Source organism: Lipophrys pholis (assembly GCF_963383615.2).
Source record: "Lipophrys pholis genome assembly, chromosome: 8".
Lineage (NCBI taxonomy): Eukaryota > Metazoa > Chordata > Actinopteri > Blenniiformes > Blenniidae > Lipophrys > Lipophrys pholis.
In genome coordinates, this window is record NC_137630.1 from 25,963,232 (window position 1) to 25,978,462 (window position 15,231).

The window sequence follows — 15,231 nt, forward strand, 5'->3', positions numbered from 1 at the left end:
CACAGACTAAAGCCATTCTATTATCATATATCTTCCATTGTATCAGGCTGTTTGCTTTAGCCCAGCCAGAGTCTATCCGTCTGCTGTGCAACAGTTAGGACCAGTGACAGGCTTTTTTATTGACCGCAGACCACCTATTGATTTCGTTTTGATTTACTGTCACTGTGAGGGCACTGCTATTTTTTAAATTGAATTGTTTTCTATCGATGCACAGAACAGCCACTGTTGAGGAAGACTAAATGAAGGTACATGTTGATGAGGGAATCTACTCAACGCATTGTTATTGAGGTGCTTTTAGAATCAGTGTGATTGTATGGCTCCGATTGCTTCCTTGCATCTCTCTGCCTATTACTTTGCACGGATTTTTCTCAAAATATAAATCAAAAACAAGGTCAAGTGAACCTGTGTGAAGTGTGTCCAGCACATGGTGTGTTTGTATATTGGGGGGGGTATTTTGTCTGTGTGAATGCGCTGCAGGGATTGAGCAAGGCAGCACTCATTCATCACTGTTAAAGCACTTCCAGAGGGAGAAACAGAAAAGAACTGCCCATCCCCTGTTCCCTCAAACAGACCAGAGAGGAGGGAGGGATTTGCCCTGGCATCTGGTTTCTGGGTTCAACCACAGCACAATGTTCTTTCTCTCTCTCTCTGTCTCTGGCTCCCTTTCTGACACACACTCACACACACACAATCTCACATACACACCCAGCCAGTGGCTGGACTTTAATATGGTTATGATTAGAGACGGGGGCTCAGAGAAGGGAGGGGAAGGGGCTCATATTTACTGCAGGGAACAGGGGGAGGTGCAGTGTGAAGACCGGCAGAGACAGCGAGCAGATCTGAATGGGAGAGATGATGGGAGGCAGGGGGTGGCTGTGTTTGTTTGCATTCGGGGCTGAAATATGAAACACAAAAAACAGAGCAGAGAAAACGCACAAGAGGAATGAGAATAAAGTTTTGTCCTCTAAACCAATCACTTCTTCTTCCAGAGCAGGCTCTGCTGGACGGCCCCCTCTCCCTCCCTCCCTCTTGGGTTCCTCTCTCTCTCTATCCCTCCCTCTCTGGCATTCTCTCCCTTTCTCTCCACCCCCTTCTCAGAGCGTCATGTCGAGGCAGTTGGTTCGCTCCGCCGTGTCTGGGGCTCAACCAGAGCTGTGAGAGGCTGTTATTTAGGTCTGTTACAGCAGACTGGGAGCAGCTAACTCAAGGGCAGGGGGAGAGAAGTGAGTGAGAGCCACGCTCAGCTCAGCTCAGCCCAGCTCAGCCAAGCAGGAATCAGATCTGCATTCCAGCTGAGGAGGGGAAGAGGGAAACTCCAGCATCGGCAGGAAAGGACAGCGGAGCGAGAGTGACAGCAAGAGATAAGTGTGAAGGGAGGGAAGGAAAAGGGAGCAAATCCTGATAGCTGTTGCTGCTGCTGCTGCTGCTGCTGTGTTGTTGTCACTGCCTCAGCAGCAGTGACGTGAGCGGAGGCAGCGGGGCAGGACGCAGGCAGGACACACAGCTCGTAGTGATTTTTTTGCAGAGGGTGGGGGGTACCATGTTTGACTGCATGGAGGCTCTGGGAATGGGCCCCCGACAGCTCTATGATGTCACCAGCCGCGGTGCATGCATGCTGCGGAAGGCAAGCCCCTTCTTTGCGGGGTTGGACCCCTTCGCCTGGACAGGCAGTGCCAGCCTGCAATGTAAGTGGCATCCTGTTTGGATTTCTTGTATGACACAATCATCTCTCTCTTTCTCTTTCTCTCTCTCTCTCTCTCTCTGTCTCTCTCCCTCCCTCTCTGCTGGCTTGTTTACCCCTCAGGGCTCAGCCAAGGGGGCTGCTGTCAGGGGCTACAGAACAGCACAGGAAAAGCCTGGGACAGACAGTCTCCTCTCCTCTCCACTGTCTCACTACTCAGCCATCTGAAAGTAGCTCTGCTATGATAGTGTGTGTGTGTGTGTGTGTGTGTGTGTGTGTGTGTGTGTGTGTGTGTGTGTGTGTGTGTGTGTGTGTGTGTGTGTGTGTGTGTGTGTGTGTGTGTGTGTGTGTGTGTGTGTGTGTGTGTGTGTGTGTGTGTGTGCCGACAGAGTCAAGTTTCAGTGACATTGTGAGCCACCTGAGGTTTGACCTTGCCAGGTGCTGCCTACTAGAAAGAGGGAAAGATTTGATGAGTGACAGGAAGCGAAAAACCCGTGACATGTTCGAACGACAGACTACAGTATGTGGGAAGTTTGGTTTCTGTCGTTATTCTCATTAAAACTTAACTGCAAATGTGGTCAGATTTAAAATCGCAATTTTTTTTTTGTGAAAGCTACTGCAGCCTCCATAAGTCAGATGTTTATTTATGCTTCTGGATACTTAGATAATGATATTCCACATCCAACAGCCATGCATTAATAAGTATATGAATTATTTACTGAATAAATGGTTGACTTAAAAAGACTTCATACAAAGTCTTGAGAAAGCTCAGGGACAGCTATTTCTTCTCTCTTTTGCTCTTTTTCTCGGTCCACCTCATTTCCCCCCCCCCTCCCTTCTTTTGCCTCTGACTTCAGACAAGGCTCTGACTCTAACAACAACTGGGGTCAATTTCCATACACTTCCAGGGGGCTGCTACTGCTGTGAGAGAGTGTGTGAGAGTGGAAAAGGAGTGGGGGTGTGTGTGTGTGTGTGTGTGTTAGCATGGTATGGTGGGAGAAGTGTGGACGGAGCAAAGCCAGATATGACAGTGGAAAAACAATCAACACGATGAGACGAGCCGAAGCAATCCCATGAACGGCTTCACTGTGTTCTTTTGGGAAGCCGTTTGAGATTGGTTGTGACATATTTTCTATTTTTTTGTTTGTTCATCCTCCTGCTTTTTGTTCCTCTTTGCTGCCTCTTGGGGGGGAGTCATCTGTCTTCATTAATCGTGAAGACACCAGCATTTCAGTGGCCGTCATGCACACTGGCTGAGCTTTAATGAAGACAGATGCCCTGTCATTGAAGGCTGAGGCCAGAGGGGACTCCAGCCAGCCCAGCCTGCTGCTCTGCTTAGCTAGGGGAGCCCTGATGATAACAAGATGAGATTTGTTTATTTAATCAATCAGGCCTCTATGGCCTTTCCTTTTAACCCTTTCACACACATGCACACATTCAAACAAAATAGGCCTCTGGATTCCAGAAGTACATTTTTCTCTTTGGTCTTTGTTCCCCAAAATCAAAGAAGAAGAAGAAAAAAGCCCAGAGAAGCTGCCCTGAGGGTGCAGGAGCTGGGACTAACAGAGCAGAGCAAAGTGGAGGCTGGTGTGGTGTACTGTTTCAAGCCCTCTGTGCCCAATAACCTTTGTAAACAAGGCCACCCTATCCCTGCACGAGGAGCCATAATGCCTCTCTTTACTGAAGCAGTTGCCCCTCATTGTCCTCATCAATGAAGCTGATGAATTGATGTTTGAGTCTGATATCTCATTAGGCCTGCCCAGCTGCACAACAGAGAGACCTGTCTGGCTTCTGATGCCACACTCACACAAGCAGTGCACACTAAAATAACCCATGTGTTTGTAAAGACAGTCACCTGGCCCTGACATAATATTTAACCATACATTACCTAGTGCAAATGGTATTAATGGAACATCTACACATTCACTTGTATTAGAAGACTCAAGTCTTAACCGAGCCAGTTTTCCTCAGATAAAAGGTGAAAAAAAGCAACAAACACAATGTTTGTCCCCCTGGATCGGCCACCAAATGAGTGTATCCTATTGTCTCTGCAGTAAATCTCCTGTGGTGATAAGTGTCACTGCTGCTGGCTGTTAGCCAGGGACAATTGGAGGACTTAAAAGTGTGTGGTCAGTTTTCCTGTTTTTTGTTCACCAGTGGGAGACCTCAATGTCAGAGGTTAGTGAGAGGCTACAGCCTGGCCAATGTCAGATCTGCTGCATGTGTGGTGGCCTTGTCAGCTTGCTGAAAAGGAGACCCCTTTCAACCAGCTTGGCTTGTGTAATGCTCTTAAGTGCCTTATGCCATGGTGCGGGTATACATCTGAACTGCCCTACACGTAAAGGGTAATGGACACTGATTTAGTCATACGTCAATGAGAACTGAATTAGTCAACGGCCAAGGAAGCCATTTGAGAGAGCCTGTGCAGACCAATCCCCTCTCTGTCAATGTTCATTTGCTTAGAAAAATGAAGCAATTACAATTAGCAGTTCTCCAGGGTCACAAGAAGGGAAAAGTGTGTTTTTCTCACCAAAACACACGGGGAGCTCCAGGATTTTGAGCCCAGTTTGGATATTAATTGTGATGTTCACAAGAGCCTGACACCGCAGTAACAGATTGCCAGAGTAATTTGTCACTATGTGTGTAGTCTCACACACACACACACACACACACACACACACACACACACACACACACACACACACACACACACACACACACACACACACACACACACACACACACACACACACACACACACAGGGACACACGCCCCTTTGTTTTGCCTTAATGTGCTGTTCAAATGTGAATCGAGGAGCTAATTGAAATGGGGGTATAGATCTCTGCAGCATTGGCAGAGAATTAAGAGCTTCCTGTGACCGCTGGCACATTCTGGCCCGATCATTTTCTCCCTGATAGAAGTCCGCAGTTATTTCATTATAATTACAAAAGATTCAATTAAAAGATTAGAATGCCTGAGGGGGCAGGACTGGGAATAGATAGTGGTATCTTGGTTAGGGGGTGGTGTGTATGTGGGAGAATGAAGGAGACCTCAAGCGCCATGGTTGCTGTTCTAATGAGAAATTGTTTCTTGTGTAGTATAGGTATAAATCTTGTTGATCGCTTTGAGATTATATCAAAACAATGTGTGCTGAAGTTTAAAAGCTTAAGCTGGTCCAAGGTCATTGAGACGTAATTGATATGACTGAGGGAATAACCTTCACTTTTCACTCAACTGAGGAACTAAAAACAGTGTTTGGAAAAAGTGAGACAACAAAGCAAAGACTAGTATATTTTTTTTTCTTTCAATCTCTAAACTTCCCTGTTGTTTATCTTAAAAAAAAAAAAGAAAATACAGCTGCAACAGCATTGTAGTGTTTTACAATCCATTAAGTGTTTCAAAGAATGTTTTCTTTACTTAGAAGTACTGATTGTATTGTGTAATAAATATTGTTTTTTGTTTGTAGACTTTTTATGTGCAGTGAACAAAGCTGATTCCTAATTTTTTTTTCTAAATTATTAAATGTATGAATTTGCATCAATGCCACAGTATACTACACTATAACCTTATTTTTAAAACCGATTCAGGAAAAACTGCCTCTCCATACTCTGCACCTTGGTTGTAAACTCATCTCAAGTCAGAAAACCTACAACTTTATTTATTGTGCTACTTGAACATGTTTTGTCCACTTTAATTCATCTTTTTGTTTATGGTGACAGCTACCATGTTCAGGTCTCCCTTCCAAAAGAAAGCTTGATCACAGTGGAACTTTCTGGTGAAAATGGTAATGTATGATTAAAAAGAGTGGACATTACAGGTTTGAATTTGCAATATAAGATCAACTTGTGCGCAGTATCACAGCACCTTGTTCACAGATCTCACTCAGCCCTGCAGGAATAGCTGAACCCATTAAAAGGTGGTGTGCAGACTATAAATAAACTGATTCACTCCGAGCAGTAGCTTAAACTTTCTTTCACAAGCCTCCTTTCATGTTTGGTTTTTGCTTATGCATTAGAAAAAGAGAGTGTCAGGTTGAGCCTGCATGTGTGGGATCTGTATGTGAACTCCTATATGCCAATGTATGTAGTGTTTACATGTCTGTTTGGCTGACGTTAGGCACCCAGACTGCTGTGTCAAATCCAAAGACAGACAATGTGCCAGCCTGGATTCCTCAAGCCTGTGTTGGAATCCAGCTCAGCTCTAAGAGCAGTTTATAGCCTCTTAGCAGCGTCAGTCACACCACTGTAAATAAAACTCATCAGCCTGCCATGCAGCGACTGAATCTGTCCCCTCAGCCTGGCTGTGTGTTTTCCTTCTCCTTCTGAATGAATTTCTTTGGTAGCATCTGACAAGTTGTTTAACAAGGAATCCCGATCACTTGATATTGGTTCCCGGCATAATCAAAGTGGCTGTGAATGAGGCAACTAAAGCCAGCAGCCTGCCTCTCTGTATAATCTCTAACTGAGCTGAAAATGTGGGACATTTGTGAGTCTTTCATAAGAGCCTGCTGGTCACAGAAGTATTGTGGCTGCCCACCCTAACACCCATGTATGGCTGCTGCTATTGTAGCTGTTTGCTGAGAACAGCTCTGTGTGCCAAACACATTTTCCCTTGTACAAAGGCGTGGGCAATTGGGAAAACTATGTGCGAATGTGCATGCGCTGGACTGATGCAACCACCTGAGAAAGGCTTTACTGTCCTGTTGGTGAGCGTGTGATGCAGCCCTGCACATGTATATTTGCTAATAGCATATATAGGTGCATGTGTATGTCAGTCTGGAGCCGTGCGTGATCTGTATGTGGAGAGAGAAGTTCTGTTACCACCGTGTTATTGACTGACGGGTTGGCTCGAGTGTTGCTATGGTGGACTCGGTGTTATGAGAAGCGAAAGGCCTCGGACAAGGAACCCAGACGAGCCTGACTGTCCTCCCTCTGTGTGTGTGTGTGTGTGTGTGTGTGTGTGTGTGTGTGTGTGTGTGTGTGTGTGTGTGTGTGTGTGTGTGTGTGTGTGTGTGTGTGTGTGTGTGTGTGTGTGTGTGTGTGTGTGTTAGTGAATGGGTTGTGTTTACGCAGCCGACAGTGTTTGGCAGGGAGTGGTGAGCGGCCCGTGTAGTTTAGCCATTATCTGGGCTCACGGGTGGAGAGTGATGGAAGAGGAGTTGGGAGAGGAAGGAGGGGAGGACCGAGGGAAAGGAGGCCAATTGCCGTTGTTTTCCCTCGGACATTAGTCAAATTCTGCCAATGTGCGGATGTGCAACTGCCATGACCATCTTTCTCGGAGTGATGCATGAGTTAATTTGTATATACTTGCATTAGTTCATTTGTTTTTGTGTCTACGTGCCCATTTCCGTGCGTGTATACTTTGCCTGTGTGATCTCTGAGGAGGAACAGGTGTGTGTGCACAGAAATGCTTGTAACTGTGTGTGGAGCTGATGGTTGAGGTCTTTTTACAGTGCAGAAGATGAATGCCGACGGAAAAAAAACGAGTGCATGTTTATGTTTGTATGCGCTCATTAAAACCAGGTTACTTGGAAGAATTAGGTTAAGGCAGGAAACGGTAGAATGTCTTTGCATCTTGACAACTTTACTCACAGCTGGTCAGTAATCAGGTTTGTCCCCATCCTGCTGTCAGGACTCTCAGGCCATACGTTTTTTCTTTTTTCCGTTCGCTGTGCGCATGTGTCCACAACAGTCATCTGCTTTAGAGATTGTTTATTTTATTTTTCCGTTTCTGTTTTAGCCTGATTTGGGATTTATTTATCTTGGATGAAGGGATGGATGGATCTTTTCTTTCATCACTCTTCATCGTTCTCACAAGAATACTTTCTCTGTACTGGCTTTTTGGCTCGCATGGATGCAAGTAAGACACATTTGTATGTAAGTATGTTAATAGCTATGAGGGAAGAGGGCGTCCAGGAGAAAAATAAATAGCTAAATTACTTTTTCATGCCAGCAAACTAGCACACATTAAAATTGTGTATCCGCTGTAACGTGTCATGTGAGTGATTGAGTTGTGGCTACACTATCCGGTCATTAGGCCTGCATTTAGCTGCTCCTGCTTCTCTGTATGAGCGTCTGACAGTTTCCAAATTAGACATAGAGACACACAGTCAGACATAGGCACAACCAGTTAGTCAGGAAATGTCTCAGCAAATTAGTTGAGGGCTGCTGTTGGTGCTGTTGTTGATTTATGCTTTGTTTGGGACTGTTGAATGCCATCAAGTTACACTATTGATTGTATTGCTGACTGAATTGGCAAACTTTTTTGGTTGATGTATGAGTCATCCAGGAATGGTTATATGTCAAAATGTCAAAACATGACATTACTGCCTCATCTATTTCCCTTATGTGGAGTTTCCTCTTCTGACATCTCTACAAACAGCCCCAGAAGGAAATGAATCAGTGTATGGCTCCGTCTCGTCGCTGCACATATGGTCCCCGCCCTGACGCAAAGTTGGGCAACCTGTTGGTGGTTGGTTGCCAAGCAAAAGTGAAAAACTCTCGATATGCATCACTACCCACTCAACACCTCAAAGCAGAAGTTTCTCAGTGTGATTTGTAAAACTGACATTACCACAGGTCTATGTGCCAGTTTTGGAAGTGATGTTTGGCTGCTCTGCTGTTATTGATCTCACTTCCTTTCATCTACGATTTTGTTTTTATGAGCCTGCAGAGCCCTTCTGAATGACTACGTTAATGTAGCAGAGCCATAAACAAAAGCAGACAGTTAAACTTGGAGAGCTTTAATGAATCCCCGAGCTGCAGCTAGACAAAGAGAGTTTATGCAATGTGTACAACGTTTTTGGCATGCACATTTACATGTTGAATGGGAGAGAAGTGTGCACTACAACCTGTGGGTGTGCTTGTTCCACTCAATTGTAGGTTTGCATTTGCACGTGCTGGTTTGCGGTGCTTCCCCAATGTGCCGGAGTGAATACTACTGTTGTTGTTTACGTTATCCTCCTTTCCCCTCGCTTCCTCTCGCAGAGCGGGGCTGCAGCCTCGGCCAGGCTACTTCTACTTTTGTAGGTTTCTATTGTTGTGGGGAGGAAGCAATAGCAATTGAACGAGCACTAGTGGCCTTGCCAGAGACAGACAGGTGAGAGCCAGGGCTACAGATGGTGAGAGGAAGTCTGGGAGGACGAGAAACAACCCGAGGATCAAAGACTCAGGGTTTCCCTCGATAACTGCTCTCTCCCCTTTCCTCTCTCCTCACCTCGACTGCCTGCCTCCGCTCTCTGTCTGCTTCCTCGCCTGCCCGTGACTTGCCCTGACTACTTGACATGATCAATGGCCCAAGCCTGTGCTGGATTGCCAGGTTTAGGTTCACTCTCCAGTCACTGGAGGTGAGCTGTGTTTCTCCCTGTCTTCTGGTGGGCAGATGAAGTGTCAGCTGGAGCTCGCTGCAGGAATTGGGAGGGGGGCACTTTTCTTTTTTCCACAGATCTGCACTTGAACTCACAGATTTTTCCTGCAACGGTCATAAAAGCCTACTGACTGAGCTCCTTTATATTATATTTTCCCCTCCGTGTCTGATACCTCCTTCCTTAAGTCTTACACAAGGACATTTGAAGGAAACTTGGGTTCACGGGGGACACGCAGTTTACTGGACAAGTTTGTCCGTTTGAAGCCAACTTGTGTGTTTCTTGACGGGGTTGTGTGGTGCAGGAAAAGGGGGGGGCCTGCTGCCAAATGTTGGCTTGGCTGACTCCATCAAGAAAATATCAAAAGGCCCTTTATGAGGTGCTGTAAAGAAGAAAGGGTGTTTTGAGAGCACCACCAGACTGCAAGGGTAATTCCACTTTTTAAATGTGCCCCAAGGATACATGCTTGTCCCACCTGCTGCCTTTCCTGGTCCGTTCTACTCATACACTTTATTTGGGGGGTGGGGGGAGTGCTTTACATTAAGAGGTGTGAGTGTTTATGTGTGTGTGTATACTGTGCTACAATGTCATTTTCCAACTGTGGGAGTGAAAAACTTTTTGTCTTGTGTGTCTGCCACAGATCGAAAGTGTCCATCGTGAATGTGTTTCATGACTTTCTGCTGCTTCTAACAGGAGGGTGAAAATTCCTGGAGGAGTGTGTTTGAGTCTTAATGTCTTGCCAGCTTTGGGTTATATTCAGCGCTCCAACCGGAGCCTGGTAGGCGCCCGAGTTTTCTCGTACACCTTGTTTCAAACGAGTGGTTGCTTAGCGGGGCCTCTTTACAGGCATGCGAGTGAGTGTGTCTGTCCGTAGGAGCTCAGGTAATGAGCTTTCTAACAGCTGTTGAAAGGCGTTGCTGCAGCTCAGCACCTTTAATAAAGCACCCGCCCCCCCCCCCTTTCCCTGTCAACACACTCAGAAATTCCTCCCAGTGTTTTACGTCACGGTTTCTTTCTTTATTTCTTTCTCTTGCCTGGCATTGTGAGTGCTTGTGTAACTCATACAATACGGACTGGGTAGACCTTCGACTTGAATGCTTGCAGGTGACTCAACCGTGTGCAGCAGAGCTTGCACTGAGTAGCAGTATTATTTGACCTCTGAGATATGAGAGCACATGCAAGAAGGTGTAACCGTGAGGGACACAAAGAAGTTGTCACAAAAGCAGTGACGGAGATCCTCCGGAAAGACTGGTACTGAAAAGAGGAAGGAAACGCGCTTGTTGTGTGGGACCTTGTAGCAGAAGTCTCCGAGTGATGGCAGGAAGATGTGGGCAGAGAAACCGAGAGAAGAGCGACATGTACTGGCACCCCTGACAGGGGCGTGGTACTTTCTTTTCCTCTTTCACGAAGCCCACTTCTTCATGGAAACCTGTCGGTGTGCCGATGGTCACTCTGTCAGCGCCCCCACGGCGCAGCAGCCTCTGTCACGGTGTAGAGGGCCAAGCGCACCCTCAAAGGCCCCACCTAGTGTGCCAGCAATTCTCCCGGCCCACTGTTCACCATCCTCTCTCAATCTGCTGTCCTTCTGCCACTACTGTCTGCCCAGTACCCACCCCTCTTTTCACAGCGAGCCCTCCCGTGTGCCCCTCTCTCCCAAAGTCTCACACTCTTTTCCTGTTCAGTGTGTCCGACAAGAACACGCAAGCTTTGCAGCCTGTTTAATGAAGGTAAAGTCGAAGACAAAGGCTCGGCATGCCCCTGCTTGCAGCGTAACACAAACGGCAACAAGAAAAGAAAAAAAACATCAACACAATGAGCCACACACACACACTCACTCACTCACAGGAGGATATTTTAATGGGGTGCACTGGAGCTGGGGCTCTGTTACAAATAGTCTCATATTTGCAAGATAAATATAGGCTGCAGAAATAGACAGACTGAAGTAGAGCAAGATCACCACTGGCTGGAGTCTCACACAAAAATGGCACTAACACAAAATATATATATGTTTAAACCTACTGGTCTTGAATGTGTGTTCTACTCAGGAAGAAGCACCTTATGCTTTCAGTCTCTCATGGTAAAGCTTGACTTCAGGAACAGTGTCTCACTGAGCATTCAATCGCCCAGACGAGTCACGTAGACAAAATCTGCAATCCTATTGTGAAAGAATAGTTGTTACACTGCCAGAATGTCATATGCTGCTCAGTTAAAGGAGTGTGTTGCAACACAAAGCAGGAGCTGCAGAGTCATGTCTTTACTCACATACATTAGAAACACTCCCATTTCCAGTTGACAGAACAGCACGCAGCTTTGCTTGAAATGTCCTTGTTTTCCCATTTCATCCTTTTTTCCTCTCTTCTCCTCTACTGTATCTGTTGATCCTAGAGGGACATTGATTGGCCCCGTTGACTTGACCTAGAATTTAATGTAATTGACCTAGTTCAAGTCACCTTCAGCTGAACAGCTATTTCTGGCCATGCAGTTACATTTCACATCTAATGAGGTTGTAGCGAATGATGTGCTGCACATCCCGCTCAGGCTGAAACCTTTCAGTGTAATGTTTGTGTGTGTGTGTGTGTGTGGGGGGGGGGGGGGGGGGGGGGATTGTTGTGTGTGTGTATATCTATGTGTGTATATTGTGGCTACTGAATGGTATCTGTGTGGGTATGAGTCCTGAGGATTAGACCTGGTCAGTGCAGCTGGGCCATTTGTGCACAGAGAGCATTGCAACAAGGGATTAGGGAGTAAACTGATACTGAGCAGGAAGCGAACAGGCTACTGATAACTTAACTATCCTTTCTTCTTGACTCTCTTGTCCTCGTCTCCTCCCCCAACAACAGCAGCCACCCACCTATCCCCGTACTCTCATCTCATCTGTCCGTCATCAGCTTACAGGCCGCGGCCAGCAGATTGTCATGCAAATGGTGCCCTGGGCCTCAAAGCGCTGATAAGGAGGGCCTCTCATTTCACAGGGCTTTGTTTTCTAAACAGTGATGAGCTGAGTTGAAGGGACTGGGAAAAGGGGGCTCCTGGTGGCTGCCTGAATGGGCCCTCTCACTGTGGCGCCCTGGGGTAAGTGGTGCAGGCGATTTGGATGGAGAATGCTGAATGAGGAAAAGTCTGGGAGGCGGGTTCAAGAGTCATGTTCTCTGGTAGAAACCAGGTTCAGTGTGTTGACAGAGGCTTGTGTATTTTGTCAATCGCCGCTGTCAAGAGTTTTCTCCAGGATGGACTTTCTCTATTTTGCCCCTCTTTCTTTATCCATTTAGACAGTGTCAGTCAGTGTTCGTTACTTGACGCCACATATGGTTTGTCCTCTTCTAAGAGGTTGTCAGCGCTTGGTCTGGAGCCTCATTTGCTGCTGTTATTGCATAAACACAGTGGTTCATGGCACGTTCAGAGGGTTTCTGCTCTCCCTTTGACCCCGCAGTTTTGTTACTTTCTGGCCAAGGAGATATGAGAACCTGCTGCAGAAAACATTCAGTGGGCGTAAACTTCAGGTTCGAGATTGATTTGCACATTTGGCTTCGGGATTGAAAAAAATAATAAAAAATCTAATGGAAAACATCTTTGCCTCCAGCAAAGTGAGACTTTCAAAGGAGGAATTTCAATGTGGATTCTGAAGAGTCAAATATATAAAAAAAAATACATATGAAAAACAGATGTTTGAGCAGCAGGCACACAAATGAAAAATGTCTGACATATTTCTGTTACTGTCATTAATGAGCAGGCCAGTCAGAGCAGACGGGGCAGAGGTGGCGGTAATGGGTCAACTTGGTCTTGTACAAGATTTGCCCTCAGGAGCAACTGTGTCCTCTCCTCTCCCTCCCCCCCCCCCCCCCCCCCCCCCCCCCCCCCTCTGCCCCTTTCTCTGTTTTCTATCAAATTCTTCCTTTTACGCCTCCTTTTTCTTCTTTTTGAAGTCTCCCAACTCTAGTAAAAAGCTAAGCTGGTGGTTTTTTGCCTCAGCCTTGGGTGTGAGAGAGGGACGGAGGGGGGGATTGTAGGTTAAGTTTAGGCAAGCCCTCTGTGCTTTCCATTGAAGGTGCTTGGGGAGGTGGGGGCTGTAAAAGTTAGAATTTTAGAGCCTCCCTGTTTTTTATTTTATGATTGGCTTTTTTAACGGGCTGGAAGCTACAGCTGGTGGTGTGAATAGCTGCCCAAGGTGACCGAGTCCCAATAAAGTGCAGGCCAGCCAGGCTGGGGCCTCCAGTCCAGCCATGAGACCGCCTTTATAGGCCGCCTTACGAGCCTAGGCCTCTGTTAAAACCTGGCAGGGCTGCACTGAGGAATTTAGGGCCAGGAAACAAGAGAAAAATAGGGTTTGTGTGTCAGGGGGTGGTGGGATGCAGAGTTGGGGGGTTGAAGTTAGGGGGTGGCCAAGGGTGAAAGTGTGTGTAAGTGTGTGTGTATGTGTGAGGGAGGGAGGCGGGGGGCAGCACATGTGTGTCTGCGATTTTGTGCAGGCTAGCATGTGTGACGAGGGTCTGGTCCTATATGTGTGCAGCAGCTTACGTTTCTCAGGGGAAGTATGGAATCCATACTCCGGACACTCCAGCATTTAAAAGAGCCTATATGGGCTCCACTTTGGAATATAATGAAGTGTAATGTACCATAGCAAGTATGCGACTGGAGAAACGCAACGTCACAGCCATAGCTGAGTTTTGAAAAGTAGAAACGGAGCCTTACATCAGCTCCGCGTGCCTCAGCGTTTGTCATGTGGCTGCGCTGTGCTCACAAGCTGTCCATATGCCTGGTTGTCGGCCCTGAGGAATGAGGAAGAGCCAGCTTTTGCTCTTGGATTTCAACAGCTCACTCTGTTGCCTCTTCTTCAGAGAACCTGTCGGTCAGGTGGCCACGCAAATCAAATGAAAAAACTGGGTGAAAAAGAAACTGCTCTCATCCGTCATATTCCGCTTGAATGCAGTTGAACACACTCTCAGTCAGAAGTGTATGTGAGGAATGTATAACTGAACAGTACCGGTGTAGGACAAGGATTTGTGACAATTAGTGAGCTCATGCGCTGTGTTGTCTCTTTCTTTTTCTCTCTGAACAGCGGTGGAGACCCAGAGCACCAGCTCGGAGGAGATGGTACCCAGTTCTCCATCTCCACCTCCCCCACCTCGCATCTACAAGCCCTGTTTTGTGTGCCAGGATAAGTCCTCAGGGTACCACTACGGGGTCAGTTCCTGCGAGGGATGCAAGGTGAGAAGAACCCGCCAGAAGCTTTTGAGCTCCGTGTTCCCTGAGATTTATTAGATGCATCCATTAAAATGCATAGAAAATGCAGGGTTGCACGAATGCGATTCAATTAAAAAGTAAAAAGCCCTGCAGGCAATGTGTTGCATGCAGAAGAAATATAGTTAAGTGTGGAAATTGATTCATCATCATCATCAAGGAGCCCATAGTAACGTAAAATTGAGGGATTTTCATTCAGCTTGGAGGAGGTGAAAGATGGGCGACTTTGAAACAGAAACAGTTAAATGTCACGTCCTCTATTTGATAATGATATTACACTCTCTCTCTCTCCCTCTCTGTCTCGCCCTCTCCCCTTTTGTCTCTTGCTTCCTGATGCTCCAGGGCTTCTTCCGTCGCAGTATCCAGAAGAACATGGTGTACACCTGCCACCGAGACAAGAACTGTCAGATTAACAAGGTCACGCGCAACCGCTGCCAGTACTGCAGGCTTCAGAAGTGCTTCGAGGTCGGCATGTCCAAGGAAGGTGAGCCCTCAAGCAGCCAAGAAGCGGCAGATAAAGATGCAATTTAAAAACACAAACTATCTATTACTTCCACGCTTAGGATCATTTGAGTCCACAGACAAAAGGACTGCAGATTTTAGATTCTGTAATGAGCCTATTACTGTTTAGTCAGAGAGGCTGGGAAAGTGTGCAGTCGGGGCAGACGATGAGCCGACAAGGAGTGGTGATCAGGGCGAGGACGGGCACTGTCCCAATCATGTGACTGATCGCTTTGCAAAATGAATCTGACTTCCTGTTTCACCACGAAAACCTCACCCTTCTAGCCAGACTGCTTCCATTCATAAAGAAAACACATGGAAAAGATTTTTATTTTTAAAAATTTTTTTTGTTTTGCTGGCAGAATTTGTGCTGAGTAGAGAATAAAAAAAAAAAAAAAAAACTGGTTTGATGCCCTTTCGGTTCGACCTTGTGTGCAGATCGCTTGT

At 46.5% G+C, this 15,231-nt stretch overlaps 1 protein-coding gene across 1 annotated transcript in view; it reads left to right on the forward strand.

Moving 5' to 3' along the window:
* The window catches only part of rarga (retinoic acid receptor gamma a), a 37,166-nt gene that overhangs the window by 16,279 nt on the left and 5,656 nt on the right, over nucleotides 1–15,231 (forward strand). Inside the window, 2 exon segments of the mRNA XM_080469858.1 lie at nucleotides 14,102–14,250; nucleotides 14,626–14,767. Of these exon segments, the coding sequence (XP_080325984.1) occupies nucleotides 14,102–14,250; nucleotides 14,626–14,767 (291 nt within the window).